This window comes from Rattus rattus, chromosome 3, assembly GCF_011064425.1.
Source record: "Rattus rattus isolate New Zealand chromosome 3, Rrattus_CSIRO_v1, whole genome shotgun sequence".
Taxonomy (NCBI): Eukaryota; Metazoa; Chordata; class Mammalia; order Rodentia; family Muridae; genus Rattus; species Rattus rattus.
In genome coordinates this window covers 50346312-50363197 of record NC_046156.1, presented here as the reverse complement: position 1 = coordinate 50363197, position 16886 = coordinate 50346312, and the positions used below count along the sequence as shown (strand labels likewise).

Genomic DNA, 16886 nt, shown 5'->3' with positions numbered 1-16886 from the left:
CAACACCACTTCGGCCCATTAAACACAATAGAAACTCCACACGTATCCCGTTCCCACACAGGCCTCCCACTCCTGCTCTGCAAAGCTCTCTGCTCTGCTTGGAGACAGAACACCGTGTTCCTAAAACAAATGGAGGTAACTCAGATAGAAATGTTCAGTGTTGGGTCAGCGCAGCTTCAGGGAGATCCAGGAGGACAGATGAGAGCTGGGGCCAGAGAATAGGCTATTTGATACCGTGGCCAGCCCACTCCCTGCTTAGAAGAAATGGAATGAAATGCTTTTGAAAATGACCAGGGGTGGGTTTATAATGTACTTACGTGGTTTTCAATGGAAATAATTATAGGTGACTTGTATGTAGGACTGAAATCCAGAAGAAAGGATTAGGAGGATGTGCGTGTATTTGACTCTTAATTAAATGTATGCTGCTGTGTTAGACTTGTCTAACACAGGTAATACAGACCTGCTATATTAGAACGAGGTGTTTTCAATAAAATAGGAATAGAACAGTCAGGGTAACGTTCATATTGTTACAAGTTTGAAGCGAACTAGAATTGTAAGGTATCTATATTTTATTAAGGTGTGATGTTTCAATTATATTAACAACTATTCCTTTGTCGTTGCTGCTGTTGTTCCAGACAAGGCCTCATACATAGCCAAGGTCACCTCAGATTCACAATGACCCCGCTGCCTCGCGCTTCTCAGTGCTCAGATTGCGGGTGTGTGCCGCCACTTTTCTTTTTAAAGGGAAATTAAAATCCTTCCTGCTTCCCTGATAAATCCTGTTTCAGGCGAGAGGAGAACTATGGGAGTGCAGGTAGTTTTTACAGAGCCTAAGGCCTCTCGGGCAGACTTGTGCTTTTGGGGAGACTGGAGCCACCTCCTAACCTGACTGGGTTGAGAAAAGCCTGTTCTGTTTAGAAGTGTAAATAATAGGAATCTGTGGATCGGCTGGTAAAGCAATTGCATGCAAGTGTAAGGACTTGGGTTCAAGGCCCCTGGGCCCGTGTAAAAGCACCTCACAGCAAGGCACTGTGGGGCATAGAGACAAGTGAATCCCTGGAGCTTGCTGGCCAGCCAGTCTAGACAAGTTGGTAGGTTTCAGGTTCGGAGAAATCCTGTCTCGTGAAGAGCAACAGGCTGTCAGGCATCCATCCCCCTCTGGACCCCAGCAGTTAGTAGTTGTGAGTTCAGGGAGTGTGCTGAGAACCAAACCTGGAACCTCTGGAAGAGCAGCCAGTGCTCTCCTGATCCACCCTTCCAGCCCTGACCAAGAGACCTCTAATTGATGGTTCAATGATGTTACTCATTACTGCTCTGCTGAAATTTTCTATATTTGAGTTTTATATTTGGTAAGATATATGTCAAGGTATTTACTGATTTATCGTATGTTATCAAAAACTTTGTTGTATACTTGCTCATAAAAATGTCAGATCAGCCTGGGTACTTCTGTCAAGTTCAATGTCTCCCTTGCCATCTCTGGTGTCATTAGTGTAAGTCTTCTATCTTTTCCTTTCATTTTTTAAGCAATATATTTATTTTTATGTGTTGTGTCTGCATGTGTAACTGTGTATCCCATGCGTGCCTGGTGCTCTTGGATTTACCCTCCAAGATTAGGGTTACAGGTGGTTTTAAGCCAATATGTAGGTGCTGAGAATTGAACTTGGGTCCTCTGAAGGAACAGCCAGTGCTCCTAACTGCTGAGCCATCTCTCCAGCCCCTTCTCTCTTTTTCTTAGTTAACTGTAACTAAGAGTTTGTCCACTGTATTTATTGAATAACCAGCTCTTTGTTTTGCCCTTGTTTCATAGTCCTTTAATCTCAGATCCATTTATTTCTACTCTTTATCATTTCTCTCCTCCTATGAATTTGGGCATTGAGTGTCTTGTTCTTCTAGCTCTGAGAGCTGGAGGGATAAGTTATAAATTCGTGCTTTGTTGTAGACATTGACTGCTATACAACTTCTCCTTTCTTGGTACTACTTTTATTGTAGCCTGCAGAATTTGGTATATTGTATCTTCAATAAATATTTTGATTTCTTGGTCTCTTCCTTGACCTACTTTTCATGTATTTGTTGTACCCTTGCCAGAGTTTTTTTCCTACAGCAAAGTTCTATTTTCGTTGTGTTTTAGCCAAAAAAGATCCTTCATAAAACTCCAATTTTTAAAGTCCATTGAGAGCAGCTTTACAGACTGTCATGTGATCTACCATGGAAAGCATTCCATGTGCCACTGAAAAGATCATGCTCTGTAATACCTGGTAGGTCCATTTGGATTGGAGTGAAATTTAACTCTTCTCGTTTTCTGTTGATTTTCTGTTTGGATCATCCGTCTGTTTCCAAAAGGAATATATTAAAGTTCTCAAATTATAGTTTCTATTATTGTATTAAATCTATCCTTATCTTTAGGCCTATTTATGCTTGTTTTGTATTTGGGTGCTCAAAAATAGGTATGTGTAGATAGATTTATAGATGATAGATAGATTTATAGATGATAGATGATTGATAGATAGATAGACAGACAGACAGACAGATTTGTAGATACTAGAGGGGGGGAATTATTACATTTTGCTTAACTGACTCCTTTAGTATTCTATAATGACCATTCTGATTTTTTTTTTTGGTTCTTTTTTTTTTGGAGCTGGGGACCGAACCCAGGGCCTTGCGCTTCCTAGGCAAGCGCTCTACCACTGAGCTAAATCCCCAACCCCCCATTCTGACTTTTTAAACATAGATATTTTCATAGTCTTTTGTCTGTCTTATCTGATACAAGTCTTTCTTCTGGATTACATTTACAGCACCTTATTCTATTTCCTCATTTTGGTCTAGGTATTTTCATAGAAGTAAAATGAGTTTCTTATAAGCACCATATGCTAAAATTTTGGTGTGTGTGCCTATGTCTGTGTCTCTGTGTCTCTGTGTCTCTCTGTCTGTGTGTGCATGTGTGTGTGTATGTGTGTGTGTGTGTGTGTGTGTGTGTGTGTGTGTGTGTGTGTGTGTGTGTGTGTGTGTAGGCCAGAGGACAATCTCATCAAGAGTCACCTACTGTTTTTGGTTTAGGTTTTTGCTTTGTCTTCTTTTGTTAACACAGGGTCTCTCACAAGCCTGGAGCTCACAAGTCATCAGCCAGGCAAGCCAGCAAACCCTCTAACTCCGTTTGTCTTCACCCCCACCCCCTAGCTCTGGGAATATATGCACATACCATTATTCTGGTTTTTAAAGAACTATTCTTTGAAAAATTCATGCATGTATTCAACATTTCTTGATCATATCCACTCCTTGCTGCCCTTCTTCAAATTCCCCCCCACCATATGTTCCCATATATCCAGTCCATGCTCACTCTTTGGTTGGTGCTTCAGTCTCTGAAAACCCCAAAGGACCAGGTTAGTTGACTCTGTTGGTCTTGTTGTGGCATCCCTGTCCCCTTCAGGTCCCTCAATTCTTCCCCCAACTCTTCCACAAGATTCCCCAGGCTCTGTCTAATGTTTGGCTATCAGTTTCTGCATGTGTTTCCATCCTCTGCTGAATGGAGCTCTCAGAGGACAGTTATGCTAGGCTTCTGTCAGCAAACATAAAAGAGTATCATTAATTGTGTCAGTACTTACCTATGGGATGAGTCTCAAGTCGGGCCAGCCATTGGTTGGCCATCTCTGCTCCAGTTGTCCCTGCACATATTTTAGTCAGGACACATTTTGGGTCAAAGGTTCTGTGCGTGGGTTGGTGTCCTTATCCCTTCCCGGGAGTCCTGCCTGGCTACAGGAGGTGGACACTTCAGACTCCATATTCCCCACTGCTAGGAGTCTCAGCTAGAGTCACCCCCATAGACTCCCTGAGGCCTCCCCATGCCACCCACCCTAGTCCCAGGTGCCTGCCACAGATTTCCATTCTTTCTCCCCCTCCTACTCCTGATCTGCCACCCGTTCTCCTCCCCATCCTCTTCTACCCAGTTCCTTCCCTCCATCCACCTCTGATGTCTATTTTGTTTCCCCTTCATAAGCCTTTTTTATTTACATATACTTAGTTTTAGTTAACCTCCCCCAGGTTGTTTTCCCTACAGGACAGGCCCACATGTTTGTAAGCCAAACAGTTTACTGACTGAACCATCTCCCCAGCTCTAGTCACACTGTCTTTTACCAGGAGAATTTTGTTCACACAGTTAAGATAATTATACATAAAGACCTGAGAAGATGTTTCATGGGTAACAATGCTTTCTGTGCAAACATGAAGACCTGAGTCCTAATCTCTGGCATCAGGATAAAAGCCAGGCATGGATCCATGGGCCTGTCATCCCAGGGATGAGGAATAAAGATAGGCAGGCCCCTGGAGCTCGCTGGCCAGCCAGCCTGGGTGGAGCTGTGAGCTTCAGGTTCAGTGAGGGACCCTGTCCTGAGGAAATGAAGTGGAGAGAGATAGTTCTCCTCTAGACTTGACTTGTGTGTGTATGGGCGCGCGCGCACACACACACACACACACACACACACATACACACACACATACACATATAACACACATATACACACACAAAGGACACAAGTGCATGCACACACACAAATGCATGCACACATAACACACATGTACATACACATAAAGAACACAAGTGCATGCACACATACAAATGCATGCACATATAACATGCACATACACACACATACAGAACACAAGTGTGTGCACACATAACATACATATACATACACACATACACACATAAATGCATACAAACATAACACACACACAAATAAAGTCTTACCACAATGATTTTATAACTTGATCTCTATTTTCATTGTAGTTCTAACTTCTGTCTTTCTCTGTCTCCTTGTCATTCTCTCCTCTCTCTCTCTCTCTCTCTCTCTCTCTCTGTGTGTGTGTGTGTGTGTGTGTGTGTGTGTGTGTGTGTGTGTGTGTGAGAGAGAGAGAGAGAGAGAGAGAGTGAGAGAGAGAGAGAGAGAGAGAGAGGGAGAGGGAGATCCCTTAGTGGTGTGCTTTGATTCTTTGCTTATTCTTTTGAGTCTGTCTAGTGTAGGTCTTTGCCTGTCACTACCACAGCCTTACAAACCCACCTTTAAAACAAGTATAGCCGATCTGAAATGATATCAACTTAGTACGACCATACAGACAAGAAGAGAAAACAGAGAACATTTAAAAGTTAGACCTTTCCCTCCATTCATCCCTGTTTGAATTTTTGACGCCTTGTTTTGCATCTTTTTTATATTTCTAGCATATGGGTTAATGTAATTATTGTTTTGCTTTTTACATTTCATATCAAAGATATGATTTTCACACCAGGTTTATCATGTTAGCTATTCTTTTTAAATTTTGTTATTGTTGTTAAGGGTTATTTTTATTTTATCTACATGGGTGCATATGTGTATCATATGCTTGCGTGGTGCCCACAGAATTCAGACGAGGTAATTAGATCTTCTAAAACTTGAGTTATAGGCTGTTGTGAGCAGCCATGTGGATGCTGGAGACTGAACCCTGGTGCTGTGTAAGATCAGCAGGTGTGCTTAACCATCGAGCCATCTCTAGTCCTCATGCAGTTTTTATCTGTGAGGTGTTTTTGGTTTTGTTAACTTTTGTCTTAGTCAGGGTTACTACTGCTGTCATGAAACACCACAACTATGAGCAAGTTGGGGAGGAGAGGGTTTATTTCACTCACAGTTCCATACAACATCGTCAAAAGCAGTGAGGACAGGAACTGAAGCAGGGCAGGAACCTGGAGGCAGGAGCTGATGCAGAGGCCGTGGAGGGCGCTGCTGACTGGCTTGCTCCTCACGGCGTGCTCGATGAAGGCATTTTCTCTACTGAGGGTCCCTCCTCTCGGCTGACTCTCGATTGCGTCAAGTTGACGTAAACTGTCCAGCACAATCTTCTAATATTTTATTCTCACTCCTTAACATGTCTTTCTTTTCATTTGAAACATTCCATTTGGAATTTCTGGCTAGACAAATCTGGGCATATCTGAGGTATTCTCTCAGGCTTTGCATATTAGGGAAAATCTAACAAGACCTGCATCTTCCCTTTGATTGGCTTAGGACAGAGTAAGGTAAAATACACCAGTCACAAACTGAAAATGGTGGGGGCCACTTTGGGGGAAACATCCTGAGAATAGGAGGAGAGATGTCTAGTTTAGGGAAAGCAGCTGGGAGAAGGAAACAAAAGCTACTTGGCCTAATGGAGCCTCTCCCATCAGCCCAGAACCTCTGTCCATGGCTGTGGTGGCACTGTGACTGCTGACTGAGTGAGGAACCCCATCACAGAAGCAGCACCCTCCTCTTAGGATTCCAGGGTGGGCAACACAGAATTAATGGCAAGGGACATTAAGAATTGTAAGCAATCTTATACTCTGTGTGGCCATCAAGATCCCACACACACATCCCTGCCCTTCTGTGGACAACAGAACAAAGGCCACCCAAGCAAGTCAACATGGTTTGTCCTGAGAGACACAGATAGCTAGACACAGAGCAAATGTGGTTCAGACTTCATTGGGGATCAGATACGGCTGGACAGTCTCATATTGGGGACCAAGATTTGCAAACTAGAGAGCTGGTCTTTCTGGCAGTGCAGGGCAGCCTCCCACTGAAGAGGAGTACCCCCACATACACAAGGTTGGTTTCTCTGGCAGTGCTGGGGAACCAGAGTCAAGTGCATCCCTTCATCACCCCAGCAAAGCGGAGGGCTACTTGGATCCAGGACAAAGACAAGAAAGGAGAGGAAGAGACTCTGAAGGAATGGGGAACTGGGGTGAACAGAGGCTTGGCTTGGGGAGAGGCGTTGTGTGTAGTTTTAAAAACAGGCTAATGCCTTTTGCCTGGGACCACACCCAGCGCTCTGGCCCCTCCGGACTCCCTTTTGTTCCATCCAGCTTAGCTCCGGAGTGGTTGTGTTACTAGCCCATTCCTGAGACCCTGGAATTCAAAGATAAAAGACACACAGACAGCTTTATTACTTTAGAATTTGCCTGCTAGGCACAATTGCTGGGCTCAGATAACAACGGCCTGGAAAGGCGTGCTCTTACCAGTTTATTATCTTCATCTCCCTCTGCCCTAAACTTAGTGACTTGTATCAGCCAGCCCCTGCCAGCATCCTTGGCTGTCTGCCTGTTGCAGAGGCCACAGGCCCTAGCTGCCGGAAGACCTTACATGACTGTTACCTTCTTACTCGGAAGCACAGCAGAAAAAGCCCCTCTATCTTTCCCTGAATCTCCTTTTTCTCTTGGGACCCGGAAGTCCCACGTATAACTTCCGCCCAGCAATTGGCTCCTAGCCTTCTTTATTGACACATCAAGAACCAATTAGGGAACTAGACCTGAGTTTGAGAACCTCCCCTTACAGAGAGGCTGGGTAGAAAGGGGAGTCACTAACACCTTTCAGAGGAGAACAGAGGTGGGAAGACTGATACAGAGATACCCGGGGACGCAGATGGGCCCCAGACCGTGGACCGCAAGCATGGAGGTAAATCTCCTCCTGGCCCTGGTATTACGGCGCTCTACTTGTTACCCCACAGCGCTGTCTTCAAATACACAGGGCCTGAAAGGAAGCGGCTGGACTTCATGTAGGCAGAGATCTTCTCAAGGGCCTGTGAGTGGAGAGAAGGCAGCAAACCGCTGGCTTGTAGCACCACTGGGCTGAGCAGCTCAACCCTATGAACTCCATGTGGGCCCAAGACCTGGGGCAGAGCAGTCCCCCTCAGCTCTGGCAAGTAATCTCTTCAAGTTCCAAGTGTCCCACCTTAGGAAGAACATCAGATGGAGAAACCACCATCGTGGGGGCTTTGTGTCTTTTAGATAGTCTACCATAGGTTTGGGAGAAAAAAAAACACTCAATGATCCTACAAGCTAAGTCCTAACTGATCATTCATCAGGAGGACACCTGAAGACCAGAGAGGTTAAGCAACTTCTTCCTAGTCACACAGCCTTGTCACTTTCGGCACAGGCTATTCTTTTTCCACAGGGAAGCGCCTGCCTGTATTTGCACACAGAGAAGGGAGCAGGCAGGAAGAAAAGAGGAGTTTTCAGAGCCCAGATCCCACCCCAGATCCTGGGTCGAAGCATCTGGGATGGAGGGAGGCAGGGCAGGGTTCTGATCTGTTATTAGAGAGCAGAAGTCTGTTTCTCCACCTGCTACCTGAGTCCAGTATTACCACACCTCAATACAGGAACCATGCTGAATTCACGCAGCCTGCCTGAATTCTTACCAAGATCCAGTTCTCGGGCTAGGTAACTGCTGAGGAATTCTAAAGCCCAGGACTACTGTATGCACCAAGTCAGAACCCCCGGCCCCAGGCTGCAACTTCCAGGTCTCCCTTCCCCCTTTCCCCACAGTGATACCAGCTCTTGCATAATCCCCAAAACTCTTCCACTTGAACCGGAAGCAGAGCTAGTGAGAACTAGCTGAGGAAGCACATCGCTTATTAGCAAGTAGGGAAGGGAAACAGATCCCAGGCTGAGAAACAAAGCACTAAGTAAACAGCTCAAATAACAACATTTATTGAGCAGCTGTGAGGTTTCAGACTTGGATCTCTGGCCCCAGGTGATACTGCACCTCACAAGCTAGTGCGATCACCCCTGTGTGCTATACTTAGGCCCAGGATGAGGGTACAGGGCCTGTCCCCTGGGACCTGACAACGTGCCTCACATGAAAGGTTTGAAGTGAATGTATGACTTCATCTCACTGGAGCATTAGAAGACAGGAGACGGAGGCAAGAGAGTCCCCTACCCTCAAAAAGATAAGCCCCCAACAAGGGCTGTGCTGGTCTACTCAGTCCAAGTACTGTCTCCAGCCCTAAGCTCCCACAGTGGGGATGTGAGAAGCAAAGTGCTCTACAGGCCAGCTACAAAGACTCACTGTGTTGTAACACTTCACACGAACCCTCACCTTCCTAATAACTAAAGCCAGCTCGAGGCTTGCACACAGCTGTCACGTTCTACTCCTCAAAAGGGTCCCGGACAGGAAACCCTGGTTGAACATAGTAAAGCTTTTCATTTCAACACAAAGAGAAAGAACCATTCCAGTGCTGTCTACACAGAACAGGCCCAGAGGGTGGGAGTTGAGCCCTTGAACAAGTGACAGACCCATAACTCTATCTACCTTGTAGGAATCTTGTACTGACAAATTTGATCTTAATATAAGATTCTGAGCCCATGTCCTCACAGAAAACCAATGTTCAATAAATGATAATTAGTCTCTTAAAGATTAGGAAATCATCCTGGAAAGGGGGAAGGGAAGTAGGGCATCCAAGAGGAAACAGGGGTCAGGGCATCACCTCAAATCGAGCCATGAAGTCCATCAGGTTTGGAAAGGCATCCAGGCACTTGGGCTCAAACATACGGTGCTTATCAAGGACATCATAAACAAGGAAATCCACATAGGTAATCTGCAGGAAGCCCAGGGTGAGTGCAGTGGAATTTGATGCCTGGGAAAAATGGCAGCTTCCTCCTCCCCACCTCCTCTCTTTACCTTGTTCCCTGCAAACCATGGCCGCTTGCCCAGGAACTCAGAGTAGAGCTTCATCTTGTCAGGGAGACCCTCTAAGTACTCTGGCTTCCGTTTCTCCTGAGGTGGGGGAAAAAGCAATTCCTATCCTCAGACACAGGCTCTCCCCAGACACAGGCTCCCCAGACAGGCTCCCCAGACACAGGCTCCCCAGACACCGGCTCCACAGACACAGGCTCCCCAGACACAGGATCCCCAGACACAGGCTCCCCAGACACAGGCTCCCCAGGCTCCCACAGACACAGGCCCCAGACACAGGCTCCCCAGACACAGGCTCCACAGACACAGGCTCCCCAGACACAGGATCCCCCAGACACAGGCCCCAGACACAGGCCCCACAGACACAGGCCCACAGACACAGGCTCCACAGACACAGGATCCCCAGACACAGGCTCCCCAGACACAGGCTCCACAGACACAGGCTCCCCAGACACAGGATCCCCAGACACAGGCTCCCCAGACACAGGCTCCCCAGACACAGGCTCCCCAGACACAGGATCCCCAGACACAGGCTCCACAGACACAGGCCCCCCAGACACAGGCTCCCCAGACACAGGCTCCCCAGACACAGGCTCCCCAGACACAGGCTCCCCAGACACAGGCACCCACAGACACAGGCTCCCCAGACACAGGCTCCACAGACACAGGATCCCCAGACACAGGCTCCCCAGACACAGGCTCCCCAGACACAGGCTCCCCAGACACAGGCTCCCACAGACACAGGCTTCCACAGACACAGGCCCCCAGACACAGGCCCCCAGACACAGGATCCCCAGACACAGGATCCCAGAGACACAGGCCCCACAGACACAGGCTCCCCAGACACAGGATCCCCAGACACAGGATCCCCAGACACAGGCGCCCCCGACACACGCGCCCCAGACACAGGGTCCCCACAGACAGGCGCCCCCCAGACCAGGCCTCCACAGACACAGGCTCCCCAGACACAGGATCCCCAGACACAGGCCCCTAGGGAGACACAGGCTCCCCACAGACACAGGCTCCCCAGACACAGGCTCCCCAGACACAGGCTCCACAGACACAGGATCCCCAGACACAGGATCCCCAGACACAGGCTCCACAGACACAGGCTCCACAGACACAGGCTTCCCAGACACAGGCTCCCCAGACACAGGCTCCACAGACACAGGATCCCCAGACACAGGATCCCCAGACACAGGATCCCCAGACACAGGCTCCACAGACACAGGCTTCCACAGACACAGGCTCCCCAGACACAGGCTCCACAGACACAGGCTCCCCAGACACAGGCTCCCCAGACACAGGATCCCCAGACACAGGCTCCCACAGACACAGGCTCCCACAGACACAGGCTCCCACAGACACAGGCTCCACAGACACAGGATCCCACAGACACAGGCTCCCCAGACACAGGCTCCCACAGACACAGGCTCCCCAGACACAGGCTCCCTAGCAAAGAGTTGACTTTAACAGGAATGTGGAGGAGAGTACATGCCTTCTCAAGGCTGGGCCTGAATCAGTCTCCAGATTTTAAGCTAAGTCATCACTACTGATTAGATTCCTATGGACACCACGTCCCATTTGTTGAAGGCGATTGAGAAGCCAGATGAGTACAACCCTGCCTTTGAACTTCACTTATTGCCCAAGTCAGATCCTGTGGGCCGGACTCAGAAGTGCCTATCTCTGTGCCTGGCTCACTGGACTCAGATGGCTGGTGCTATCAATGAAGCAAGATATTCAAAGATCTCAGGAGGGAAGGCAATGTTCCCCCTAGCAGATGGCAGAATAGTGGATATTTGAGTACTTTTTTTTTTAAAGTGAAGGCATGTTTGATGTTGAAAGGAAGGAGGGTCAGGGACCTTATGGTCAAACTTGAGCTGCCTATTGGGAAGTGGTCCTGATTCCTTTTGCTACTAGAGGCATTGTTCAGAGAAATAGCTGTGCCATGTCTGAGGCCATCGTGTGTAACACTCCCTCTCCCATTCTCATGGTTTTAGTCTCCATATTCCAAGAGCATATTGATGACATAAATAGTTGGAACAAAAGGTCTATGGGAGTTAAAGGTTGGAGATGGAGAGGACTCTAAATGCATACTCTAATGTTTTAAAAACTTGTAGAAAACCTTGTAGAATCTAAGTTATAGGAGTCAAAAGCTAAACTTGACCAATATAGACAGGAACATAAGCCTTTAACTCCAAAACCTGTCTTTCCCACCCACAGGGGGACTCACAAACTCAGGGCTGTAGCAGACCATTGCAAGCTGCCTACGAGTGTCTACGGCTTGGTTCTCCAAGATGTCCACACGAATCCTCTCCTCCTCTGTCTCCCCACCTGAAGGACACACAGCACAGACACGTCACACCAGCTGAGCCAAGGAGGCTGTCTCCCGTGCACCACCCTGCAGCCAGCCCCACTCACACAGGTGGTGCTTGTGGCCAAGGTAGCGCAGGATGGCATTGCTCTGGGTGATCTTGTGTGACCCATCGATTAAGTAGGGCAGCTGGATAGACAAGCAGATGGTCAGATGGGTTATGGGGTACCTGAATCCCTTCCCTGGGTGAGGACAGACATGGGACCTGGCACTCAGTGTGCCTGCCATGGGAAACCCTCCATGAGCACGGTGTGCACTGAGTGGGAGAGCCTGGACACAGCCCATCACAGAAACACTGTACAGCCAGCAGGGATGGAGCAGGAGAGCAGAAACACTGATCCCAACCCCTCAGCCAGGCCAGGAGATGAGGTGAGAGCACCAGGCCTTCCCCACACCTCCCCTCCCCTGCACCTACATTGGGGAAGTCCAGGCCCAGTTTGAACTTCTCACTCAGCCACTGGCTTCTGTCAAAGTTGGGAGCTGTGGTGGACAAGAGGATGTGAAAGGAAATCACCCTAGTTTCCACCCCCCTACAGAGACCTGACTGAGGAGTCGGAAACCTCCCAAGCACGGAATCTGCAACTGAGTCTCCTATTCCAAGGTTGCAGGAGTGAAGAGTACTTGGGACTGTGGGTCCTCCATTTCTAAGGCTTACAAAAAGCTTGGCAAATGCTAAATTACAAACATTGGAAGACTAAACTGCCTTCGCAGAGGTTTCCTGAAGGTGTGAACTCTAGCTAGTTTTAGCTAGAAGAGTGCCACGGATCTGGGCAACAAAGGGCCAGGCGCAGGGGCTCCTGAGGACTGCCAATCAGAAGTTAGGGAAGAGTCTGACTAAGAGGGTGGCATTACCGTCCCCCATGGTGTATCTCTTCTCCTCATAGCTTGAATCTGTGTATTCCAGGAGCAGGCGGATGGCTTGACCCAACTAGGAGACACGGATGATCAGAGATGCACTGGATCCTGACTTTGTGACCTCTTCTCTCTGCTTGAACCCCTACACTTGATCTAACAGCACACACACACACACACACACACACACACACACACACACACACACACACAAACACACATAGACGGAGAGGGGGAGGGGGAGGAGAAGGGGGAGTCAAACATCCTGAGCAGTGAGAGGTACAGGCAGAAAGAAGAATCTATCAGGTGTCTTACAAGGATCCACTTCCTAGACTGGCTCCCAACTACTCAGTACGTTCCACCCAGGTCCTCATCGCTCTTAGACGTCAGACCCTTCTCTCACCCCACGGATGTCCCAGTAACCCAGAGTCATAGGCATGGTGCTGGTGCTGTCTGGCTTCTGTGAAGCTAAGTAAATGAACTGTAACTATATCCTGGTGCACAAGGAGAGAAGCCCTGAGACTGGTAGTGAGTCCCGCCTCCTTGGTGCCACCTCTTTCTTCTCCACCCGGCCCCGCCCCCGCGAGGCTTAGCTCTCCCCTGGGTCCTCTCTCACCTTCCAACCCTAAACTACTCCTCAGAACAAGGCAGGGGCAAATCCAAAGTAGCCTTGGCTATGTTTCCGCCCCCACCCCCAACCTCCCCTGACACCCCTCCACCCCATCCCCCACCCCCACCCCACCCCCCGCACCACTGGCCTAAGGTGTGCATCCGACTTCTAAAGTCTGATGGGGAGTGGTTCAGCAGGTCTGCCTCATACCTCCTCTGCCTACTCCTTCTCTCCCTGTGCCCCAAGCTGTCAGTATCCTTGGAGAGGCCAGATGTAGAAAATGTAAATATCTCTCCTTCTTTCCTCTTATCATTCTGCCCATTGCTAGTCCAAAACAGGACACCCCAGAGGAAGAGTTTAGTCTTATTGCTAGAAGGGCCAACTTGAAAAACAAACACGTAAGGAATGGTGTTGTCTCCTTTACAAGGACAATAAAATGGACCAACCCAAGGACAAAGGGCAGGCAGTATTATCAAGTGGTTTCGGTGTTTGGAATCTAGTGTGTGTTTGCAACTCTGGACGCTGAGGTCACTGAGACCCTGTGACACCCCATAGCCAAGGAGGGCAGTGGTCTGCCATTGCTTTACCCTGCCATTGCCTGACCCTGGCCACCAGGGGGACAGGTTGGAAGCACAGAGCTCACGGCTGGAGACTGTATGCATGTGATCCCAGTGAACTGACTCCTCTCGGGCTTCCCAGGGACGAGAGGATGCTGTCAAAGCCGATCCTTGGAGAACTCTGCACAGGACCCAGGGAACACAGAGCCAGATCTTCAGCTGTCAGGGTCCCTGACCCATATGTGTCTGGGGATGAGAAGGAGCCTCACGGTAGCTTGTTAAGTCACCATTTAAAAATAGGTCTTGTGTACAACTTCCAAAAGGACAATGTCCTATCAAGAATACTGTCTCGCCTACCAGCCTACTTCCTTGAAGGCAAGATTATTTCAAAATCAAGAGGTGTGAGACTAAAGGAAATGACAAGACGAAATTAACACTGAAAACAGATGGCCCAGACACTGCCAATTGAAGGGCCAGGTCTCGGCTATAAGAAAGTATATTTGGAGAATTAACATCATTGAGGTCTTGAGGGTACAGTTTAAGTGTGCCTGGGACAGGTTGAAGCTATTTTGGCACGAAGGGCAGAGGAACTATATACTCTGTGGATCCTTGTGTAGCCCAGAGCTCAGAAACAGTGTCATGGGGCTAGCAGAATTCACTACGGAATGGTGCTAGCTGTGGCAAATGCTACGTATGTGTTTAGACATGGCCAGTGACTCAAGTCACTAAACTGTACTTTAGCCTCAGAAGGAGCCTAATGCCCCCAAATAAGTTCTCACAGAGCTTTCCCCTGACCAGAGTCTACTACAAGGCATAAGTGCACGGACACTCACATGCACGGGCCTCAGAATCACTGTTAAGAATATGTGCTGGGTAATTTTATGTCAACTTCACAAAAGCTAGATTCATCTGAGAAGAGGGAATTTACAGCCATGGGCACCCCACGTAAGGCTGGCCCATAGGCAAGATTATGGGGCAGTCTTGATAAATGATTAATGATTAATTAATGATGTGGGAGGCCCTGGGGCTGGTGGTCTTGGGTGCTGTAAGGAAGCACAGTGAACCAGCCATGGAAAGCAAGCCAGTAAGCAGCACCCTTCCATGGCCTGTGCATCATCATCTCCTGCCTCCTGCCCTGTTTGAGCTCCCACCCTGACTTCACTCAGTGATGGACTGTGGTGTAGAACTGTAAGCTAAAATAAACCCCTTCTTCCTGCAGTTGCTTTTAGGTATAGCGTGTTATCAAAGCAATAAGGAAGACAGGGCATACCATGGTCTTCGTAATTATGAACAGGAAGATATATAATTTTTGACTCTAGTTGAGAAAGTAATTTTTAAAGAAAAACTCATGCAGATTAAAATAATAATCTTTAAAATATAGGACAGGGTCTGGAGAGATGGCTCAGTAGTTAAGAGTATTTGCTGCTCTTTCAGAGGACGGGAGTTTTATTCTCAGCACCCATACAGGGGCTCACAACTGTCGGTAATTACGGTTCCAGAGCATCTGCAACACTTGCTTCTTACCTCCACAGGCAAAATACTCATATGCCTAAAACAAATTTAAAATATATTGGACAAATACTGGGTCTTCGGTGTTTATCCACCTAGCCCTTCCTTAATATAGTTTTAAAGAGCAGTTGTTGACATCTTCCTACAGACCAGACGCTATGCACAGCATGGTCCTTCTGGGGACTGGTGAATCAGGAAATATGGACCACACCATCCTGTTTCCACACTCTCTGAAGAGGGGAGAGGAAGGCAGGGGCACCAGGACAGGAGAGCCATGCTGGCCAGGACAAGCTCTCTAAGGAGCTGAGAAAAGGGCTTAGAGTCTTCTAGGGGAGAGCAGCTATGCTCAAGGAAGAGAAGGAAGGATTGGGCCAGCAGGCTCTCAAAGCAGTGTCCCCAGGGACCAGAGAAGAGAAGGTTCATAGTGACCTCATAGGATTGACCCCAGAGTTGCCAGACCCTCTGGATCTCCAAGTGCCTGGTCCCAGCTGCACAGCATGGACAGTTCTAATTGCACAAAGGGACTCTGTAGGACCAGCAAATTGTTCTGGGCAAAATGTGGCCAGGGCCTATAGAGTGACCTTGGGGACTGGGGGTCCTAGCTCCTTCTAGATCTGTAACTAGCATTCTAATATTCTCAAGGTGAATTCACAGAATTTTCAAATTAAATCAGGTCAGAATTTCAGATTTTTAACATACAAATCGTTAGATCTAAATGCTGACAACATGGAGTGTCTCCTCTGGAATTCCTCCACTGTCTGTGAAACATTGTTCATCTAAACTTAGAAAATCTATGATACAAAAGAACAGTTTCCTAAATCTAAAGAGAAGAAAACAAAATCTCACTCATAAGATGCTGACAAACTAGAATTCTGTAAAAGGAACTTCCCACGTGCTTTATATATTAAAAATAAGGCAAAATATAGGTTTTCAGAAGGCAGAAAAGCAACCCAATCTGAAATTATAAAAGACAAGAAACATTTCTAAGACGAAAAACAGGGAAACTTTTTTATTGTTATTTATTTTTATTTTATGTGCATTGATATTTCGTCTACATGAATGTCTGTGCACCACGCATGTGCATTGCCCTCAGAGGCTAGAAGAGGTAAGCAAATCCTCTAGAACTAAAGTTACAGATGGCTTTGAGCCACTCAGTGGATGCTGGGACCTAAACCCAGACCTTCTAGAAGAACAGCCAGTGCTCTTAATGACTGAATCAATCCGCCGGCCACAATCAGGAAACCTTTACAAATATGCTTTTTAATGGGATAGGTGGGTTTCTAGAAACATTCTAAAGGGATAAAATATTAGTCCAACAACCTAAACACATAACTTTAGAAGAGGTCATCTGGCCTGCCCATAGCCGTCTATATCAAGACCATTGGATAGCCAGAGATTCCTGACTGCAGCTAGTAAGGAGTCTAACTTGAATAGATTAACACTGTGAAATGACTCTCAAATCACACCCCTTCTCTGTATATCTCTTAGAAAGGGAATTTAGTACTGGAGGGATGGCTCAG

General features: G+C 47.7%; 1 protein-coding gene across 1 annotated transcript; it reads right to left on the bottom strand.

Annotated features, from left to right (window-relative positions):
* Positions 1–6913: 6913 nt before the first annotated feature.
* Positions 6914–12480, bottom strand: LOC116895779 (glutathione S-transferase Mu 2-like). Its single transcript, XM_032896928.1, has 7 exons — positions 12460–12480; positions 12254–12382; positions 11886–11967; positions 11698–11798; positions 9450–9545; positions 9256–9366; positions 6914–7569 (listed from the first exon to the last, which is right to left on the bottom strand). Exons 1-7 carry the CDS (start codon positions 12478–12480, stop codon positions 7480–7482), a joined length of 630 nt encoding a protein of 209 aa, XP_032752819.1. The 3' UTR covers positions 6914–7479.
* Positions 12481–16886: the final 4406 nt, after the last annotated feature.

What these genes read in the sequence shown, in the direction of transcription:
- LOC116895779 (XM_032896928.1), bottom strand. Translation starts at nt 12,480, where the DNA reads ATGGAGGACCCACAGTCCCAA. An exon ending in TGGAGGACCCACAGTCCCAA is followed by an intron (nt 12,383 to 12,459) that starts GTACTCTTCACT and finishes CCGACTCCTCAG; the next exon opens with TCAGGTCTCTGTAGGGGGGT. An exon ending in CATGGTTTGCAGGGAACAAG is followed by an intron (nt 9,367 to 9,449) that starts GTAAAGAGAGGA and finishes GGCTTCCTGCAG; the next exon opens with ATTACCTATGTGGATTTCCT.